Below are 21,629 nucleotides of genomic sequence, written 5' to 3' on the forward strand. Positions count from 1 at the left end.
GGATAACGCCACTACCGTCACATACTCCCCCGGCAGCATGTCCTCCGGCTTCACCAGATGTCCCTTGACTATAGTTACATCCGAGCCAGTGTCTCGCCATCCCGTGCATTCAACATCATTGACCTTTGCCTCCATGATAAATCTCTCACTCCCCTGCCATGCCTCAGTCCTGACATAACTGGTGAGCTTATCACCTCCTCCCATGCCACTGGAGACGATGGGGTTAACATTAGCTACTGCTGTGCTTGCACCTGAACTTAAGGTGGAGCTGTTGTGGCTTGGTTCAGCCTGAGTGCTCAGGGTAATGGAGTTGGCATTTATCGTGGCATTTGGGGTTGCTGGCTTTGGGCCGCCCTTCAGTGTCGGGCAGTCTGGTCTCATGTGGCCCGGCATACCACAGTGATAGCATGTAATCTGTTCTGTCCTGGGATGTGAGTTCCTACCCTCCGGGCCCCCTTGAACTCCTCTAGAAGAGTCAGGGACAGGTTTACTTTTAAATCCCTCCCTCCTCTTGAACTGGGGAGAATGGTGATTAGTTTTCCCCGGGGTTTTACATCCTTCTCGAGCCCTGTTTTGGGTATGGGCATCCGCAATCTCTGCTGCCCGTAGGACTGACTCAGGGTCCCTGTCACACACAGCTGCTCTCACATGGTCAGGCACAATATCTAAGAATTGCTCCAAAGTTATTAAATCCAGCAATTTTTCAAAACTCCCATACGCCTTGGCTCCCACAACCCACTTTTTAACAAAACCCATCAGCTTATGAGCACATTCTACAAAAGTACAATCCTTAGACATTTTAAACTCTCTAAACTTAACTCTGTAAGATTCAGGAGTAACCTTGAATCGCCTTAACACAGAATCTTTAAACTGCCCATAATCCAAGGCTTCTTGTTCCCCCAAGTCATTAAATACCTCCCTGGCTTTTCCAGTCAGTCTGGTCAGCAGGACAGGCATTCGCTGACCCTCGGGGATCTGGTACAGATTGCAGAGGCGTTCAAAGGTAGACAAAAACTCCTCTATATCCTCAGTATCGTTGTAAATGGGACACATCCTTTCCCAGTTTTTCTCATGGCGTGGGGGAAGTGGAGTACCAGGTGGGGATGACTTTCTCCGCTCTTCCAGTACTTGGAGCTGAAGTCTGGCCGTCTCCTGCTCCATCCTGTGAGTCTCCTGCTCAGCAGTGAGCAGCTCTAGACGTCCCTTACGAGCTCTCTCTTCTCTCTCATCAGCCTCCTTCTTTCTTTGATCAGCCTCTTTCTCTCTCTCAGCAGCCTCTTTCTCTCTCTCTCTTTCTAATTCTGCTATTTTTTGCTTCTCCAGCAATCGAAGATCTGCTAGCTTCTGTTCAAGCTCAAATTGCAGTTTACTTGTCACCCTTTGCATTCTAATTTTTTCTGCATCTTCTGCAGCCTCAGGTAAGGGCTGTGCTCTTGCCCCCTGATCACTGGCTATTAACAGATTTCTCAGTTCTTGATTTGTAGCTTTCTTTCTAAAGCTTATCCTCTTTTCTGAACACAAATTTTCCAGAGCTTTTTTGCCAAGTCCCTCATATGCTCTTTGCTCAGCCATTGCAGCAGCTCTTTAACCAACAAAACTCTCAATCCCAAAATTCAAATTTGGATAGTGTGGGGTTCTGACCCAAAGCTTAATTGACCTGGTTCTGTGGATCCAAGCACGACTACGCCACTGTAACAATGCGGTTCTGGTGGAACCCAACTGAGAGTGCCAACTCAGGACAAATTGCTCAAACAGGGCAGTTACAGCCCAAGGCTGGGGTTTTTTCACCTCTAAGGCAAACCAAACCAGCCAGACTAGGAGGACTTCGGTCTCACCCCCTGGCTAACCGCAAGTCTCACAAGCAATCTCCTTAGACACCCCAGTTTCCCAGTACTACCACCAGTGCCATTCGTTATGGGGACAAATGGTTATGAAAACCAATACCCCAGTAAAAGAAAAAGGTTCTCCTGATCCCAAAGGACCAAGCCCCAGACCCAGGTCAATATACAAATCAGATCTTACCCACAAATCACGCTGTTGCCAATCCTTTAGAATCTAAAATCTAAAGGTTTATTCATAAAAGGAAAAAGATAGAGATGAGAGTTAGAATTGGTTAAATGGAATCAATTACATACAGTAATGGCAAAGTTCTTGGTTCAGGTTTGCAGCAGCGATGGAATAAACTGCAGGTTCAAATCAAGTCTCTGGAATACATCCCCCGCTGGGATGGGTCCTCAGTCCTTTGTTCAGAGCTTCAGTTTGTAGCAAAGTTCCCCCAGAGGTATGAAGCAGGATTGAAGACAAGATGGAGATGAGGCATCAGCCTTATATAGTCCTTTCCAGGTGTAAGAACACCTTTGTTCTTACCATGGAAAATCACCGCAAAATGGAGTCTGGAGTCACATGGGCTAGTTCCTGCATACTTTGCTGAGTTACAAGGCGTATCTGCCTTCTCTCAATGGGTCCATTGTATAGCTGATGGTCCTTAATGGGCCATCAAGCAGGCTAGGCAGAGCTAACACCATGTTGTCTGGGATGTCACCCAGCAGCATAGCCTAAGTTTGAAATACAGACAGTATAGAGCCCATATTCCTAACTTCAACTACAAAATTGATACATACATATAGACAGCATAATTATAACCAGTAAACCATAGCCTTGTCTTAGACACCCCATTTGACCCCCTTTATACAAGATCTGGGTGCCACTACAGGACCTTGGTTGCAACAATGATCTATACGGTCCCAGTTTATGTCAATAACGTCACACTCGGGCTGTTAGGGGTTGGCCTGCCCCAAGGAGGAGCGTTCTGCTGGGACCGCAGAGGGAAAGGACAAGGTCCCGGGAACTGCTGAACGAATGAGAGGGAGTCTCATCGATTCCTCTGCAGCCGGGGGGAGCGGCCTGCTGCCAGTGGTGGGGGTGGTTGAGACCAGCTCCTGCATTGCAGCTGGAGCCAACAACACCTCAGGAGGGGAGGGGTGTAGCACCGGGCAGTGAAACAGCTGTCCCGGCTGTTAGCGGTGAGCCCTACCCAGCTGAACAGAGAATAGACCCCTCTCTAGGGAGCACAGAGGTGTGTGTCTTAGAGGGGACCCCAGAGGAGGAAACTGGGGAAGGAACAGTGGGAACTGTGTAACTGACTTCCCGGAGGGGAGCTGTCACACAATTCAGGGATAGAGAGAGGGGTGACGGAGGGTACCCCACGCCGGGTACCAGGTTTTCAGGAGGCTGTTCCTGATGGCTTGTGAAAACGAACTCTGGGCTTATCTACATGGGTAACGCTAAAGCCCTGTCACGGAAGCGCTTTAACGTGGCATGTGTAGTCATGGCAGAGCGCTGGGAAAACCACCTCCACTAGGGGCGTAGCTCCCGGCGCCGGTGCACTGTCTACACTGGCACGTTACAGTGCTGAAACTTGCTGCGCTCAGGGGGGTGTTTTTTCACACACAGAGTGAGAAAGTTGCAGCGCTGTAAAGTGCCCGGGGAGACAAGCCCTCTGTCTCCTACTGACAGAGGGGAGGAAGACACAGTGGAAGAGCTGCTGGGGGAAATGCCTCTTAGCCCAGACAGCACCGCTCACAACCCTCTGGGAGACGGGGCCGGGGAAGGTCCCAGTGCTGGGGGTGAGGATCACAGGGTCACCCACGAGGCGGGTGGATTTTTTGCCTGGGCATAACCCTGGGGTTGAGAAACAGCTCCACAGAGGGCCAGCCAACATGCCAAGCCCCCTGACATCCTGTCGCAGCAGCCCCTGGAGTGCCAAACCCCCAAAGACATGGTGGGCCTGAGCTCCCCACTGAAGGGAAATACAAACCAGGAACTGAACACATGTGAAGGTTCAGGTAGGAATAGGGTGACCAGACAGCAAATGTGAAAAATCGGGACAGGGGGTGGGGGGTAATAGGAGTTGTCATAACTATAAAGGGAAAGGTAACAGCTGTCCTGTGGACAGTACTATAAAATCCCGCCTGGCCAGAGACTCCAAAATCCTTTTCCCTGTAAAGGGTTAAGAAGCTCAGGTAACCTGGCTGGCATCTGACCCAAAGGACCAACAAGGGGACAAGATACTTTCAGATCTTGGGTGGGGGGAAGGTTTTTTGTTTGTGCTCTTTGTTTGGGAGTTCGTTCGCTCTTGGGACTGAGAGGGACCAGACATCAATCCAGGTTCTCCCCATCTTTCTAAACAAGTCTCTCATATTTCAAACTTGTAAGTAAATAGCCAGGCAAGGCGTGTTCGTTTTACTTTGTTTTCTCAACTTGTAAATGTACCTTTTACTAGAGTGTTTATCTTTGTTTGCTGTACTTTGAACCTAAAACTAGAGGGGAGTCCTCTGAGCTCTTTAAGTTTGATTACCCTGTAAAGTTATTTTCCATCCTGATTTTACAGAGATGATTTTTTACCTTTTTCTTTAATTAAAAGCCTTCTTTTTAAGAACCTGATTGATTTTTCCTTGTTTTTAGATCCAAGGGGGTTGGATCTGTATTCACCAGGAGTTGGTGGGAGAAAGGAGGGGGCTGGTTAATTTCTCCTTGTTTTAGATCCCAGGGGGGTTGGAACTGTATTCACCAGGAGTTGGTGGGAGGAAGGAGGGGGGCTGGTTAATTTCTCCTTGTTTTAAGATCCAAGGGGTTTGGATCTGTATTCACCAGGGAATTGGTGAAGGTCTCTCAAGGCTTCCCAGGGAAGGGAATTAGCTTTGGGAGTGGTGGCAGCGGACCAGATCTAAGCTGGTAGTTAAGCTTAGAAGTTTTCATGCAGGCCCCCACATTTGTACCCTAAAGTTCAGAGTGGGGAAGCAGCCTTGACAGGAGTGTATGTAAGAAAAACACCCAAAAATTGGGACTGTCCCTATAAAATCGGGACATCTGGTCACCCTAGGTAGGAACTGAAAGACACAATGGGTATTGAACAAACAATAAACTATACTGTCTAAACAGAAGACGTGGTATGAGAAAGCTACTTGGGAACGCCAACCTGTAATAAAAGATAAGGTGTTACTGTTAAATCTCATGGTAAAACATTCGATGTTAATGGTAAATCTTACACCAAGGAATTTGGTGCTGATGGTAAGTCCTATGGAAAGGTGCAACGTGCATGATTTTGGGGAAAAGATTTTGGACACGCTAGGACTGTAAATAAGAACACGCCCTGGTGCAGAGACCCTGTGGAAATACAACTTCTCAGCTGATACCTGTAAGCAGACTTGAGGCTTGGCACAGCAGAAAAACCATAATAAACCTGGCGGGGTGGAAGGGGAAACCGAGGCACACCGCCTCATGGCATTGATGGCTAAATGTCAAGATACCTACACTCTAGAAAACATTCATATCTCCACTGAGTTAACACCCGTTGGAAAGGCACAATGGTCAGTTAACAATGCTGCACAGATACAAGGAGATGTTTTCTAGCAACCCAGAGGAGGCACACCGGCTTGCTTCTGAGATCACTAAACTGAGCCACAAAGTGTTAACAGGGACACAGAAGTTTGCAAGAGCTCGTGTGGGTAACACTACAATGTACAGCAACGCTTGGAAGTTGTACGCTAAGACCAAAAGAGAAACCCGGGCCCAAGGCCTCTGCATTAATCAGTGACTAACGCTCCTGCAGGAAACTAAGGGGGGAGGTGTGACACTCTGCACCCGAGAGCAACACCCTGGGGTGTTAGATTATGGTGACAGGATTATGATGTGTCTTGTACACAGTCTGCCTTGTGCGGGATCATTGTCAAAGTCTGGATGTGTGGCACACTAATACCCTGTTGGATTGGATGGGCTGGCATTGAATGGGGAGCTATGATGTTTTGCTGGGTGAGTGTTACTGAAATATGGGGTGAGGTTGGTGTCACGGAGTATTGGGGGACTCAGGGCCCTGCACCCCCGGCTTCCTGCGATTCACCATGACTCTCAGCCAGCCAGTAAAGCAGAAGGTTTATTTGGATGACAGGAATACAGTCCAAGACAGGTCTTGCAGGCACAGACAACAGGGACCCCCTCAGTTAGGTCCATCTTGGGGTCCCCGGGCATCCCAGCCCAGCCCCCCTTGGGAGGTCAGAGCCATCTCTGCCCCCCAGCCCTCTCTCCCTGCCTGCTTCCAGCACTCTGCCTTCAGCGACCCCTCCCACAGCCTTTGTTCAGTTTCCCGGGCCAAGGTGTCACCTCCCCTTCAACCCCTTCCTGGGTTCTCATGTTACACACTCAGGTATGCGCCCTCGGGCAGATCCCATCCTGCAATGCAGACCCTCCTAGTCACACTCCCCTGTCAGCATTCACAGACCACAGTGAGAACAGGCCCAGTTCGTCACATCTCTCCCCCCTTCGAGACCGAACTGAGCAGGGTCACTTTAGCCAGTGACCCGGGGAAGTTCGAACCTACCCCCATTCCCATGGATGCCCCCGCATCCCTCCCATTCCTTGGTGAGAATTACACCAGGCCCCTCCAGTTTCACGCCCCCCCTTAGGTCGGGGGTGCTTGATGGCACTCGCAGTTCGCATGTGGGAAGGTTTATGTGGCCTGCGCCCTTTTCCCACCCCCATACCTCTGGGGTTCCAACTGGGCTGTGGTCTTCTCCCAGCGCTCCAGTCTGGAGGTCTGTGCTTTGGGCTCTCTTGGTTCAGAGCCGCCCTTTTAACCTTGGCCACCCTCTGGAAAGGATCCTTTATGCTGGGCAAGGGTCCTAAAGCTGTTTTCCCCTTGTCCCAGGCCTTCCTCCCCCTCTGACAGGGGTCACAGGATCCGCAGTACTGTCGGACAGTAACAAAGACCCCAGGCCAGTAAAAGCTCCGTAGCAGCCTCTGCTGGGTACGCCAGGTTCCCTGGTGCCCTGCGAGGGGAATGTCATGGGCCCGGCACAGCAGCTGGCGGCGATACTTCTGGGGTACCACCAGCTGCCTCCTGATCCCCCCTGACTCCATTTTCCCTGGGGGAGCCCATTCTCGGTACAGGAACCCCTTCTGCCACAGGAACCTTTTCCGGCCACCTCGTCCCATGGTCTGTACCGCATTGAGGTCGGCCAGGTCCCTTATCTTCCGCAAGGAGGGATCTCTCTGCAACTCGGCCTGGAACTCAGCAGCTGGGACAGGGATGGCCACCTGCTCTTTCTCGCCCGCTGGGTCCGAAGCTGCAACCTCCCTGAGCCGCGTCCCTGGGCGTTCCCTCCCCACCAGCTTAGGGTCCCGCGCCTCAGGCAAAGCACCCCCCCCAAGGCCAGGGGGCAGTGCCCCTTGCCGGCTCTGACCGCGGGTCACAACTAAGGCGGTCTGGGGGCTGCTTGGCCAGTCCTCTAGGTCCCCCCCCATCAACACCTCGGTGGGCAAATGGTGGTGCACTCCCACGTCCTTGGGGCCCTCCTTGGCCCCCCATTTCAGGTGTACCCTCGCTACGGGAACCTTGAATGGGGTCCCGCCCACCCCGGTCAGGGTCAGGAAGGTGTTGGGCACCACCCGATCTGGGGCCACCACCTCGGGCCGGGCCAGTGTCACCTCTGCGCCCGTGTCCCAGTAACCATAAACTTTCTTCCCCTCCACCTCCAGGGGAACAAGGCACTCGCTCCGCAGGGACAGCCCCGCGCCAACCCTGTAAACGGAGAACTTTGAATCCGGAGCATCTGGCCCCCCAGAGAAGCTGGCCTGGGGCTCTCCTCCCTCCTTAGCAGGTGGTACTCTGCCAGCCCCCCTTCCCTGAGAATGCTGCCTCTCGCCGGGCTGGGTCTCTACCCAGTCAACCCTCTGTGGGTTCGGCCTGCTCAGTCTGTCCCTGAGCCTGGGGCACTGGGCCCGTATGTGGCCCTTTTGGCCACAGTGGTAGCAGCCCATGTCCCATGGGTCCCCTTGAGTGGGTCGGATGGTCCTGATGCCGGATGTTCCCCTCTGATGGGGTTTTTCTGTATTTTCCCACGGGGAGGTCCCATGGTGACTCTCTCTCTGCGTTGTGGTGGGATTGCTCCTTTGGGACTCCTCCCTTTTATCTCCTGACCGGCTCTTTACGAACTCATCGGCCAGCCGGCCTGCCTGTCGCGGGTTCTCTGGCTTTCTGTCCACCAACCACAGCCTCAGGTCAGATGGGCACCGCTCATACAGTTGCTCCAGTACCAGCAGTTTGACCAGGTCCTCCTTCGTCTGGGCCCCATCAGCCTACTTGCTGGCGTATCCTTCCATGCGGGCGGCTAGTTGCAGATATGAGATCTCAGGGGTTTTATCCTGATTCCGGAACCTTTCCCGGTACATCTCAGGAGTCAGCCCAAACTCCCGTAGCAGGGCCTTTTTGAATAGCTCGTAGTCCCCTTTCTCTGCCTCTTCCAGTTGGCGGTACAATGCCACGGCTTTGGGGTCCAGTAAGGGGGTAAGGACCCGGAGTCTGTCCGCGGGATCAACCTGGTGCAGCTCGCAGGCCGTCTCAAAGGCCTCCAGGAAGTCATCCATGTCCTCCCCCTCCTTGTATGGGGCCATGATGCACTTATCAAAGCTCCGTGCAGTCCTGGGTCCCCCCTCACTCACCGCAGCCGGGGGTTCGCTGCCCCTCAGTCTCGCCAGTTCCAGTTCACGCTGATGCTGTCTCTCATTCTCCTGTCTCTGTCTCTCTTTCTCCTCCCGTTCATGCTGTCTCTGTCTCTCTTCACGCTGATGCTGTCTCTCTTTCTCCTCCCGTTCATGCTGACGCTGTCTCTCTTCATGCTGTCTCTGTTGTTCACGATCCTCCAGCTCCCTCAGTTTTAGCTCTTTCTCCCATTCCAGCCAATTCCGCTCCCCGGATGCCGAACGCCGCCGGGAGGATCCTCTGCTGGCCGGCGAGCTTCGCCGGGGGGACCCCCTGCTGGCCGGGGGGGTCACGGCGCCCTCGGTATTTGCTGGGCTCCTCCCCACACTTCCCCTAGGCATAGGAAGGAGGGGTCTCGGGAAGCCCTCAGCAGCCGGCTGACCACTCCCAGCTGGGACAGACACTGGTGCCTGCGCTGCATTTGCCAGGCTGCTTCCCTGAGACACAGAGATCAGTTCATTCGCGCGATCTTCCGCCTCCAGCTGGGCAATGAGCTGTTCTTTGGTGAGCCTCCCAATGCGCAGCCGCCTCTGCTTGCACAGCTCCACCAGGTCGCTCTTAAGCCGCTTGGCATACATCTTCCTGCTGGCCACTCACCGGCCTGTGTGCTCACAGCTCCCCACAGTTCCCAGGGGGCCCCCTAGTTTGCCAGCCCTTCTCGAGGTCACCGCCTCTCTGCCAGGGTCGAGCTGCAGACTCCTCCGCCCCTGGGACCACTCGCTGCGATCCCCTCGGGGGACCCTGTTACTGCAAAAGTCCTTCTCGCTGGTCACACACTCCCAGGGGTAATAACCGTCTCTCTCCCACTCTTCAGCCGGCCTGGTCCCCGTCAATCCCCCTTCGTTTTACTGCTCCCCAGTCACTTACTGCAGGAAGCGCCGTCCACGGGGGTGCAGTAGATCCCACCGCTGCCACCAGTTGTCACGGAGTATTGGGGGACTCAGGGCCCTGCACCCCCGGCTTCCTGCGATTCACCATGACTCTCAGCCAGCCAGTAAAGCAGAAGGTTTATTTGGATGACAGGAATACAGTCCAAGACAGGTCTTGCAGGCACAGACAACAGGGACCCCCTCAGTTAGGTCCATCTTGGGGTCCCCGGGCATCCCAGCCCAGCCCCCCTTGGGAGGTCAGAGCCATCTCTGCCCCCCAGCCCTCTCTCCCTGCCTGCTTCCAGCACTCTGCCTTCAGCGACCCCTCCCACAGCCTTTGTTCAGTTTCCCGGGCTAAGGAGTCGCCTCCCCTTCAACCCCTTCCTGGGTTCTCATGTTACACACTCAGGTATGCGCCCTCGGGCAGATCCCATCCTGCAATGCAGACCCTCCTAGTCACACTCCCCTGTCAGCATTCACAGACCACAGTGAGAACAGGCCCAGTTCGTCACAGTTGGGAACACCCACAACCAGCCGTTCAGGTACAACAGTGGAGCAGCCGGACATTGCTGAAGGAATCCACATGCCCAAGGACGACCCCAGGAACTGGATACAATGGAGACGTCTGGGAGGGAGCAGAGAGACAATGGAGGCTGCTTGACTCACATCATAGCCATAGGTACCAACTTCTCTTGGCGCCGGTGGGAGCTCGGGCCCCCCCCGCCCCTGGCCCCGCCCCGACTCCATCCCTGCCTTGCCCCCTCCCATCCCTGCCCTGCCCCCACTCCAACCCCTTCCCCAAAGTCCCTGTTCCAACTCCACCCCCTCCCTGCCCCTATTGGACCCCTTCCCCAAATCCCCGCCCCAGGCCCGCCTCCTCCTCTGAGCGCACCGTGTTCCCGCTCCCCCCTCCCTTCCACAGCTTGTTACGCCGCGAAACAGCTGTTTTGCGGCGGCAAGCCTGGGAGGAGAAGCAGGGACGCGGCACGCTCAGGGGAGGAGGCGGAGGTGAGCTGGGGAGGGGGAGCGGGGCGGGGAGCTTGGCTGCCGGTGGGTGCAGAGCACCCACCAATTTTTCCCCGTGGGTGCTCCAGCCCCGGAGCACCCACGGAGTCGGCGCCTACGGTCACAGCAAAAGCTCTTTCCAGCCAGCTGGCGGAACCTGTAAAGGGGGGAAAGTGACATCATCCCCTGTCCTCCCTCCCCCCCAACCCAACACCTGGGAACACGTCTGGAGGACAAAGACTGACCGGGGCAGGGGGTCCCGGGCTGCAAAGGAGAATCCCAGCCTATGTATCAAGGAACGATCCCATCAGGGTGACACGGCCCCATTCAAACCCTGGCTGGTTTCTAGAACTCAGACTGCGATTTTCCTTTCATTTCGTAGGTGACCGGCTCGGCTCGGCTCGCTCCCTGCGTACAGCCACCAAACAGCTCTGTCTGCGTCAGTCCACTCGCTTTATACTTTACCGAAACCGGTGGGGTTTGCGTGCGGTGCCTGGGGAATCTGCTCCGTGCATGTCCATGTTCCCTTGTAGAAGTGGCAGCCTGGCTCATACCCTCACACTGCTCAGGGTCTGCCCAGGACAGGACGGTCCAGCCCTGGGGTCCCAGGCTGGGGAGCTGGGGGGGAACTGGCTGCAGCCTCTCGATCGTTGGCTCATGAGTGGCCGGGAGACGCATTCATGTAACTGGGCTGGGAGTGTCCCTGCCTGGGGATGGCTGTGGGAGCAGGACCTGGAGGGGTTCGCAGCTCATCACAGTGTCACAGTGCAATGAGGGGGGGGGCAGGCTGGTAAACCCGAGAGCTGGGCAGTAAAACCTAGTTCCAGGTGGTACCCCAGGGAGCCCGTCACCCGCGGGTCTAGGAGTCTCGTAGCAAAGCCCTCGGGGTCAGGGCATTGTCTCAGTTTGTGAAGGATTCCAATGGAACCCAGGCGTCCTCTCTCCCTGCCCTGCCCCCACCTAGCCCCCCAGCCTCATTCCCACTCTGCTCCCTGAGCTCGGGGCCCCAGTTGTGCCGGGTGCTGAGAGGCAACCGCTGCCTCAAATGGCTTCCAGTCTAACCGGACATCGGGGAGCTCCAGATGGGGAAACCGAGGCAGACAAGCCGCCCAACTGGACCGACAGCGCCACCCCTCTCTGTCAGTCAGGTAGGTACCCCTCACCAGCCAGCCATGACGGGTGCCTAACCGCAGCCCCTCTCCTGTCCTCCAGAGAGACTCCCAAGGACAAGGGCCTGCACCTGTCTTGAGCAAACCCAGGGGAGACACAATCGTTCTGATTCGCAGCCTCTCTGGAATAATCTCCCCTCCCCCAAGCTCCCCGTGCCCCATTGGCTGGAGCAATAAAGAACGTTATATTGGCTTCCCTAACACCAGAGTTTTTGTGCAGAGGCCCCCGAGCCCCCACCAGCTGCCGCGGTGCATCTGGAGCAGGTCGTTAACGGGCCTGGGGAATAAAGCGGAGGTTGGCCAGCGGTGAGAAGAGACTAGAGATGCCCAAACGTCCGTGCTGGCTGGTGGCTCAGAGCATGGGGTTAGGGGTCAGGGCTCCTGGATTCTATTCTGGACTCTGCTTGGGGAAATCACGTTCCACCCCCACCCCCATGCCTCAGTTTCCCCTCCTGTTCATTGTCAACTCACATCATGAGCCTTTGGAGGCAGGGGGTGTGTATCTGGGCCATGCCTGGCAAGACAGGGGCCCTGCCATCTGTCTCTCCCTCCATCCCCACATGCACCCCTCTCCTACCCATCCCTTCATGCACCCCATCTGACCCTACAGAGCCCTCTGCTGGTGGGGCCTCCAGACCCACAGGTCTGGGACTTAACAGCCCAGTGAGAAGAACAGAGCAGCTCCTCCCTTCACAGCAACGGGCTCAGGCTCTCAGCAGACTCAGGCAAACATAAGTCACACGCATTTTTTCACTTTTCTCCTCAACCACAAAGGCTAGAAATTTCCTTCTTATTTTTCTTTAAAGGAAAGTTGTGATTCTGACCCATCCCCAGGAGCCGGGGGCCCAGGCAGGGATGTACCATAAAAACTTAGCCATATATGACACCCGGACTTTTACCTGTCACTATTGTGCTAACTATAAAACACCCCATAAAGGCAGCGTCTTTCACTCGCTGCCCCATGTCATGTAGTCAGCCCTGCCTCTGTTTACCCAGCTCTTCCCCTTTGATTTCCCCACTCCACAGTAATTCAGCCCCACCCCCATTCGCTGGAGCCTGCAGAGGCCCCAGGTTTGAGCCCGTCCTTGTACTTTGCCCATCACAGCACTGGGAGATGGTGGGGATGGACACGTTAAAGACTGGGAGGCGCCCGGTGATTGGCAGCCACATGAGGTATTTTCATTCCCCGTGTTTCCTGGATCCCGTCTGGTGATTTCCCACGTCCCGGCACCACTCCCTGCTCTGTGCATAAAGCCTCCTGGCGAGGGAGCCGGCGGCATTAGAGACCCAAGCGCCATGCCCGCCCCACGCGTCCTCTGCTTGCTCGCCGCGCTCCTGGCTGCGGCTGATGCCCAGACAACAGCAAGTACGTCTCTGGCTTGTGGGGGAGCCGTGGCACCAGCATGTCCCCGAGACGCAGGGGCCATCCCAGCGGGACAGCCGCTCTGGGAAATGGGGAGACGGAGGAGTGTGTGCGGGGATGGTTGGGTCATTGGATAGAAGGGAGTGGGGGGATGGACGGATGGATGGATGGGGGTGGCAGGGAGATGGATGGATGGGGCATGTGGTGAGGGAGGGAGAGATGGATGGATGGACAGATGGATAGTCATACAGGGGGATGGATGGAGGGATGGATGGGTGGATGGACAGGCATGTAGGGGGGGTGGATGGAGGGAGGGGCATGTAAGGGACAGATGGATGGAGAGATGGATAGAGGGATGGGTGGGCCTGTGGGGGGGAAGAGTGAATGTGTAGGGGATGGATAAATGGATGGGTGTGCAGGGGGATGGATGGATGCATGGAGGTCATGTAGGGGAATGGATGGATGGGCATGCGAGGGGAAAGGTGGGTGTGTAGGGGAATAGATGGATGGGTGTGGGGGGGAAGGAGGATAGATGGACGGATGGATGGGTGTGTAGGGGGATGGATGGATGGACAGGCATCAAGGGGGGGGTGGAGAGAGTTGGAATTATGGATGGATGGGTTTATGGGGGGAAGGCGAGTGTGTAGGACGACGGATGGACGGATGGATGGGTATGTAGGAGGACGAATGGATGGATAGGCATGTGGGAGGAAGAGCGGGCGTGTAGGAGGATGAATGGATGGACGGATGGATGGGTGTGAGGGGTGATGGATGAACGGACGGATGGACAGGCCTGTTGGGGGAAGGGTGGACAGAGAAATCAGACTTTCCCCAGTTTCCATCTACATTCAGTGGGGTTGTGCCCATGGACAAGGGGCGGGGAAGGGGGCTCAGGAGGAGCAGGGGTCACTGGGGCTGGTGAGGGGCAGCCCAGAGCCGGGGGAGCCGGTCGGGGGAAGCAGAAGCCCTGGGTTGACTCAGTGGGGGGCGAGGGGGGCAGGGTGAGGGAGTGATTCCGGACTGTGCCAGGAGGGGGCAGGTTAACACGTCACTGCCGGGCAAAGGATAAAGCAGTTTTCAGTGGAGGGGTGGGAGGGTGTCACCCCATCTCTGCCCTCCACCCCCATTCCTGCTAGGACCAGCCAACCATTTGTGGCCCAGAAATGCAAATTCAGGTAATTTCCTAAATTTGTTTCAGCTGAGGAGGGGAGAGACCCGAGGAAGAAACGGAGCCGCTGGGGTTGTTGGGTGGGGACAGTTCCTCACTTGGCCGTCACTTCCCCAGAAAAGGGACCCCTCCCCAGTATAAAACTCCCCATTCGCCCCGAGCCCAGCCGGCCCTCAAATCTATCAGTTCTCGGCTCTCGGCCCCGAATCCCCAAAGCATTTGGGCGCCCGACGCGCCCTGGAGTTGGGCTTTGAGGAACTGGAGCCTAGTCACTGGTTCCAGGCTGCGCCCAACCTGACTCCGGTCCCCCGGCAGGGACCCCTTTAGTGCCCTGGGCCCCACGGACCCGCAGGTCCACCAGGCCGGCTCGTGGCCTGACTGGGCCTTTGGCACCAGTGATCCGTCTCCCTGCAGCGAATCCAGCCCAGGGAGGTTGGTCCTGTCCCGGGGGAGTCTGCGGCACCCCCCAGCAGCCTTTGCCGAGCAATGTGGCTCGTTATCAGCCGCCCAGTCTGAGCGCCTTAGAGGGAAACGTTCAGAGAGGGCTCACCTGTGCCAGCCTGGTGCCCTTGGACTTTGCCCCCTTTTCCCTGGCACTGTGGGTCTCTCCAGAGGGCAGCTCACCTCCCAGCCCCCTTCCCCTTTCTTCCCTAGCTCCGGACCTTTCCCTGCTGAGAGCTGGGGGAGGGGGAATCTCCTTTCTCTTCGCACTGTCCTGGCCAATCGGTCCCACTGTCTCTCCCGAGCCACCGTTGCCGAGGGTTGGTGCCAACCGGCCTCGAGCAACCTGTTCCTCCCGCCCCAGACAGCTGGGTGGCCCAAACACCACAAGTCTCCTGCCCTTGCCCTTTTTAGCCCTCTCCGTGCCCTACAGAGGGAAACTGAGGCACACGGTGGCATGGTAGAAATAGCAGCTAAATCCCCACTTTGTTGCATCCCTCTGCACCCCAAACTGCTGCAGATACCGGCCGGTGCCCCCTGCTGCTGCCGGCTCCAATCCCAGGCAGTGGCTCCAGGCGCTGCTCCCCCGGGTGCTATTAGAGCGAGGGGAGAGCTGTCCGCGTGAGCTGGGAGTGAGCTACTGGCTAAGTCTACCCTTAGCTTTAATGGGCCAGCGTGGGAGAGAGCCGCCGAAGGGCGTAGCTCCGAGTGCCGGGAGCCTGTTTCCACCGGCACTTTACCGCATTGAAACTTGTTGCGATTTTTCACACCCCGGAGCGAGAAACTTTCAGCGCAGTAATTTGTCAGGGGTGACAAGCCCTAAAAGTGACACCGCACCCAGTGGCCGGGAGCCTGGCGTGTCCTGGGGTGGCTAGCCCGCACCAACGCTGCTACTTTTCGCCTGCTAGATCATCGTGGGTGTATCCCGGGTGGGTACCGCGCGGTCTGGGTGTGCCGGCCAGCGGGGGGAGTGAGATCAAACCAGCCAAGGCCCCTTTCATGAGCCCTAGGCCTGTGGGGACCAGACGGGAAAGCGGGGACGGCGGCACCAGAAATTAAAATGGAAACGCTGATTTTTTTCCCCTCCTCACCAGATCCTAGGTCCTGTTACCAGTGCAGGCGAAATTCTGTGAGTAGTTGCCCTGTTCTGGCCCAGCCCTGCCCCACCGGTCAAAGCTCCTGCCTCAGTGTCTGGGAAGCAAACACGCTGGTCAAAGGTGGGTGGTGCTGACTCTCCACCATCGGTCTCGTTTGCTGGCGGCGGGCGTGGCAGGGCGAGCGCGCCGAGTGCTTAACACATCTGGGCTCCAGTCCCCTCTCTGCCAGCTGCCCTGTGTGACCTGGGACACGCCACTTAGGCCCAGCACTTCAAAGAGTTAGGTACTGCTGAGGATCTGTGCCTCAGTTTCCCCCATCTGTTCAACGGGGGTGACAGCCCTGCCCTACCACACAGGGGGGCTGTGAGGATAATACATTAAAGATGACGAGGGGTTCAGATACCATGGTGATGGGCGGCAGATAAGTATGTAGCTAGACGTGCTGAGGAGGGTGGTTAACAAGGTCTCCAGGGAAGCGGTGGATGCGCCATCCCTCGGCATCTCCCAGGCCAGGCCGGCTGCCCTCCTGGAAGATGCTTTCATCAAACACACGTGACTGGGCCCTGTTGGCCTGGGAAGCCAGGAAAAGGGGTGAGGCAGCTCCCAGGAATCGCCCGCCCTCGGGGCGCTGGTTTCATCTGTAAATAATTTTTGTAACTGTTTTGCTTCTAACCAGGAGCTATGGAAAAAACAGGCCATTCCTTCTCCTGTGTATCCTCCGCCAGCCCCAGGAACATCTCCCTCTTCTTCGGGAATGGGGTGTACGTGAAGATTCAATCCCAGAACTGCTCTACAAACAGCTGCAATACCGCATTCACTCCTGTCTGTACGTCTCTGCATTTCTCCCTGCTTCTTCCCAGCGTCAAACTGGTTCGGAAAAGGGTTCTTTCCTGGAGAAGGGTGGAGTCCCGTGTAGCACCTGGTGCCATGGGGGGGATCCTGATCTCTGGGGGGCAGGGGGCAGTGCCTGGCACAATGGGGGGCCCCCAGTAGCAGGCTGGGGGGATCTATGCAGTGCCCAGTGCAATCAGGGCCCCTGCTCTGGGGCAGGGGGCGTACAGCAACCGACGGGGGACCCTGATCTCAAGCCGGGGGAAGAGGGGGGCTCTGTGCAGCTGTTGGCACAAGGGAGTCCCTGATCTCAGTTATTGCCGTGCTAGAAATAAGTGGTAACAAAGTAGAGAAGGCATCTGTCCCCAGCCCAGCCCTGTCAACCCCCACCGACCTGCTCTCTGGGGGTCTTGCAGGGCCGATCATCAACACCGTCTACACGGGAGGCCGGTGCCCGATCTGCTTTGCCCCGGGTCGGAGCAGCTGTTCCAGCAAGGAGACCCTGCAGTGCGAGGGCCGCGCCAGCCAGTGCATTTCCATCAGCGGGCAGATCTCGGAAGGTGAGTGTGTGTCCCGGATCCTTCTGGCCCTGGCTCTCCGAGCCCATCGACACTAGGACAAAGGGCAGCCCGGGGCCCGGATTCCCTGCAGCCCCCTGGCAGTGCCCGCTTTAACTGGCTACGCCCCCGGCCCAGCTCCGTGCGAGGCTCAGCCCCACGGTCCCTATGGGGCCAACGCCCTTTGCAAGCGAGTTCGGGGCCACACTCCCCTGTTCCAAAGCCAGCCGGCTTCCCCCTCTCCCTACGGACACGGCTCGGACTCGTGTTTAAACCCAAACCCCGCTCTGTCCACACACAGAGCCCCCTGCCTGTACCTGTCCAGTTCAGCTGGGAGAGCCCGCACCTCTACCCGCAGCGCGGCAGTGGCGGATTAGCCAATGGGTCGTCAGACCTGTTCCCGGCGGCCTCAGCCAATTGGGGCCCCCTGGAAAATAGGCACCCCCATGTCCCAACCCTGGTCCCTGGCCCGGGGACTGGAGGAGATCTCGCTCCCTGCCGCAGCCTCAGGTGCGCTGGCGGGGGGACAGATCTTCTCCGGTCTTGGGGCCGCGGGGGGCGGGGGAGGAAACAGTGGCTGCAATGGGGTGGGTGGAATGGGACAGGGCTGTGGGTGGAACCGGAGCAGGGCCGTGGGGGAAGGGGCAGAACAGGGGTGGGACCGCAGGCAGAAGGGGGTGTCACGGGGTATTGGGGGACTCAGGGCCCTGCACCCCCGGCTTCCTGCGATTCACCATGACTCTCAGCCAGCCAGTAAAGCAGAAGGTTTATTTGGATGACAGGAACACAGTCCAAGACAGGTCTTGCAGGCACAGACAACAGGGCCCCCCTCAGTTAGGTCCAGCTTGGGGTCCCAGGGCATGCCAGCCCACCCCCCTTTGGGGGGTCAGAGCCATCTCTGCCTCCCAGCCATCTCTCCAGCCTGCCTCTAGCACTCTGCTTTCAGCCACCCCTCCCACCGCCTTTGTTCAGTTTCCCGGGCCCCGGAGTCACCTGACCTCCAACCCCCTCCTGGGTTCTCATGTTACAAGCTCAGGTATGTTCCCTCGGGCCGACTCCCATCCTCCGATGCAGACCATCCTAGTCACACTCCCCTGTCAGCATTCCCACACCCCAGCAAGAACAGTCCCAGTTCGTCACAGGGGGGATGAGCCCCCCCCACACTTGCCCCCACTTGCTCTGGCCCACAACCCCACAAAATCTGCCTCTGCAGCGCGGCCGAGGTTAAAGCTCGTTGTCAGCTCGGCTAGCCGGCCCCAGCTGTCCCGCAGTCCCCAGGGCCCGCCCAGCCCAGCCCTCCCGGCTTCCCGCTGGCCTCCCATGAGCCTGAAGTAGCAACCGCCGACGACAGAAGAACAAGAGACGTCCACCATGCGGCGTGCGGCCGGCTGCTCCCCAACGCTGGGCAGCTGAGCACCCACCGCTGTGACCTGCCCCGGGGCCCCGGCTGCTGTCACATGGATGCCATCTCTCCCCCTGCCAGGCGTTACAAAGTAATGCCCGGTTGTTGGGGTTTTCTTCTGTCCGGGGCAGTTACCCGGCTAGGTGGCTGCCACGCTGTCTGGAGCGGCTCGCCACCGTGAGCGCCTATCTCAGGGCAGACTGACAGACACAGGACAGACCCCCCGAGCGGATGGCGTGTTCTCCGATTAGATTTCACCAAGCTGGATTTCCTGGCTCAGCACGGAGTCCCAGCCCGACCCCTGAGACGCTCCAGTCCTGTCTTGTCACCCAGCCAAACTGCACTTAGTGATCAACGGTCACTTACACCTCAGCAGCTTGCTCCCAGTCACTTATCCCAGCTTAGCTGGTACTTCAGATCTCACATCAAAGGCAACGCTGGCAGTTAACTCGGTCATATGCCACCCAAAGGGTTTTTAGCTAGTAAAAGGAGGTGAGAGCTCTGGAGAGGTTATAGCAGGTACAATATACGCCCAGGTGAGTCACAGTCTGTAACTCCTGCCAGGTTCCCAGGTGTCACTCGGGGCTGCCCAGAATAACCCCGGGGAATCACCGTCTTTTCACCCAGCTATTCCGCCCCGTTAGCCGCCAAGCCGGCCAGAGACGCAGGGGCTTTTCCAGAAGCCAAACTTCACAGAACAAGCCGCCAGGGTCCCCACCCACATGGACTCTTCCTTCGATGGTGCAGAGCGAGGAACGCGCTTCGAGTCTTTAACTGCCTGTCCTCACACGCAGTGGCCACTTGCTTTGGAATTAACCCGTCTCTGTTGGTTACAGGGTAGACATGGTGGAAACGCTTGCAGAGAAGTGCAAACAATGCCAGTAATGCCCCATTCGTTTTCATGAAGTTTCAACACCAAATACGCTCTTCTACCATCCACCAGCACTTTGACCTACATTAACACACCAGTAAAGTGGCCTGGGCTCTGACATGAACTGGCACCTGGTCTGATACTCCATTCGAAGCAACTCAGACAGGCCCACTGCCTATGTCACTAGGCATTAGCTAATGGGAGTTAAGAACTTGCCTTTTTCCCCCCCAGGGCCAAGAGAACTCCAGGCAGGCCCAAACCCACAGCCCCCAGGGGGTGACGTATGCCCTTTCTGGCTCAACAAACTGTTGACTCTGAAGCCTACTAATTACCATTGGCATCTTGGTGCCACTCAGCGCTAAAGATGTATGGCAGGGGGGTTCCAGGCTGCGGCGGGGGGAGGTTATGTTGGTTCAGCGGTGCCGGGATGCCCCGTGTCTGATCAGCGTCTCTTTCTCTGTGCAGATGACATCACGATACCCTTTGCAGCCAAAGGCTGTGCCACCCCGCATGCCTGCGAACTCACAAAGGGCGAGATTCTGGATTCAGGAGTGTTCACCTACCAAATAACACAGACTGAGTGTTACACGCCCAGCGGCGCTCAGCGGATGCTGGGCCCCTTCGGCCTGGGCAGCATCTTGCCCAGTCTGGCTGGGCTCCTGGCAGTGAAATTCCTCTCTTAACGCCCCCTCTGTGTCGCCCCCCCCAGGGGGATCCATCCAGCAGCTGAATGATGCCCTCATGGTCTGTGTGTCTCTCTTCTCTCCCCCACCCACCCGTGCCTCAGTTTCCCCATCTGTGTCCAAAGGATAACGATGCTGAACTGCTTTTGCAAAGATCCAGGGAGTCAGGGCCCAACCCAAAGCCCATTACAGCCAGAGTGGGAGGAGGGGGCGGGGAGTCTCTGGACAGACTGTGATGTGCTGTGTTACAGCGCTGAGTCTTATTGTATTCCACAGCAGCCCCCGAGATTCCAGCCCGGGGACAGAACCCAGGAGTCCGAGCTCCCAGGACCCCCAGCTCTAACTCACCAGCCCCCACTCCCCTCCTAGAGCCAGGGAGAGTACCCAGGAGTCCTGGCTCCCAGCCCCCTGCTCTAACCACCAGCCCCCACTCCTCTCCTAGAGCCAGGGAGAGAACCCGGGAACCCTGGCTCCCAGTCCCCCCTGCTCTAACCACTAGACCCCACTCTCCTCCTAGAGCCAGAGAGATAACCCAGGAGTTCTGGCTCCCAGCCGCCACTGCTCTAACCACCAGCCCCCACTCCCCTCCTAGAGCCAGAGAGAGAACCCAGGAGTCCTGGCTCCCAGCCCCCCCAGCTCTAACTCACCAGCCCCCACTCCCCTCCTAGAGCCAGAGAGAGAACCCAGGAGTCCTGGCTCCCAGCCCCCCCAGCTCTAACTCACCAGCCCCCACTCCCCTCCCAGAGCCAGAGAGAGAACCCAGGAGTCCTGGCTCCCAGCCCCCCCTGCTCTAACTCACCAGCCCCCACTCCCCTCCCAGAGCCAGAGAGAGAACCCAGGAGTCCTGGCTCCCAGCCGCCACTGCTCTAACTCACCAGCCCCCACTCCCCTCCTAGAGCCAGAGAGAGAACCCAGGAGTCCTAGCTCCCAGCCCCCCCCCCCCCCCGCTCTAACCACCAGCCCCCACTCCCCTCCTAGAGCCAGGGAGAGAACCCAGGAGTCCTGGCTCCCAGCCCCCCCCTCCTGCTCTAACCACCAGCCCCCACTCCCCTCCTAGAGCCAGGGAGAGAACCCAGGAGTCCTGGCTCCCAGCCCCCCCCTGCTCTAACCACCAGCCCCCACTCCCCTCCTAGAGCCAGGGAGAGAACCCAGGAGTCCTGGCTCCCAGCCCCCCCCTCCTGCTCTAACCACCAGCCCCCACTCCCCTCCTAGAGCCAGGGAGAGAACCCAGGAGTCCTGGCTCCCAGCCCCCCCCGCTCTAACCACTAGCCCCCACTCCCCTCCCAGAGCCAGGGAGAGAACCCAGGAGCCCTGACACCTGGCACTCCCTGATTTAACACGATGTATTTCCAGAAGTCAATGCACTGAATAAAGCCGGATTCTAAACTTAAATTCCCCAGAGAACCTGTGTTTGTTTGGACAAGTTGCCCCACTACAGCCCCCCTCTGCACTGAACCCAGGCGTCCTGGCACACGCACCCCCGGTCTCTGGGAGCTGGGGCTGGGATATTGGATTACGCTTGGTGCGAGCTTAATCCAATATCCCAGCCTCAGCTCTCAGGCGGGGAGGGGGAAGGGGGCTCCTTTCTTCTTTCTCCTCCCGTGCAAAGGGCGTCCCCGGGACGCTCCCCAGCGTAG

The 21,629-nt window shown here is 57.4% G+C and overlaps 1 protein-coding gene across 1 annotated transcript; it reads left to right on the plus strand.

Annotated features, from left to right (window-relative positions):
• Window positions 1-12,883: 12,883 nt before the first annotated feature.
• Window positions 12,884-20,673, plus strand: LOC128827294 (phospholipase A2 inhibitor and Ly6/PLAUR domain-containing protein-like). The gene is made up of 5 exons (XM_054011153.1): window positions 12,884-12,945; window positions 15,646-15,768; window positions 16,325-16,474; window positions 16,896-17,039; window positions 19,775-20,673. The coding sequence occupies exons 3-5, from the start codon at window positions 16,330-16,332 to the stop codon at window positions 19,990-19,992; spliced, it is 507 nt and encodes a 168-aa protein (XP_053867128.1). The 5' UTR covers window positions 12,884-12,945; window positions 15,646-15,768; window positions 16,325-16,329; the 3' UTR covers window positions 19,993-20,673.
• Window positions 20,674-21,629: the final 956 nt, after the last annotated feature.

Source organism: Malaclemys terrapin, chromosome 21 (assembly GCF_027887155.1).
Source record: "Malaclemys terrapin pileata isolate rMalTer1 chromosome 21, rMalTer1.hap1, whole genome shotgun sequence".
Lineage (NCBI taxonomy): Eukaryota > Metazoa > Chordata > Testudines > Emydidae > Malaclemys > Malaclemys terrapin.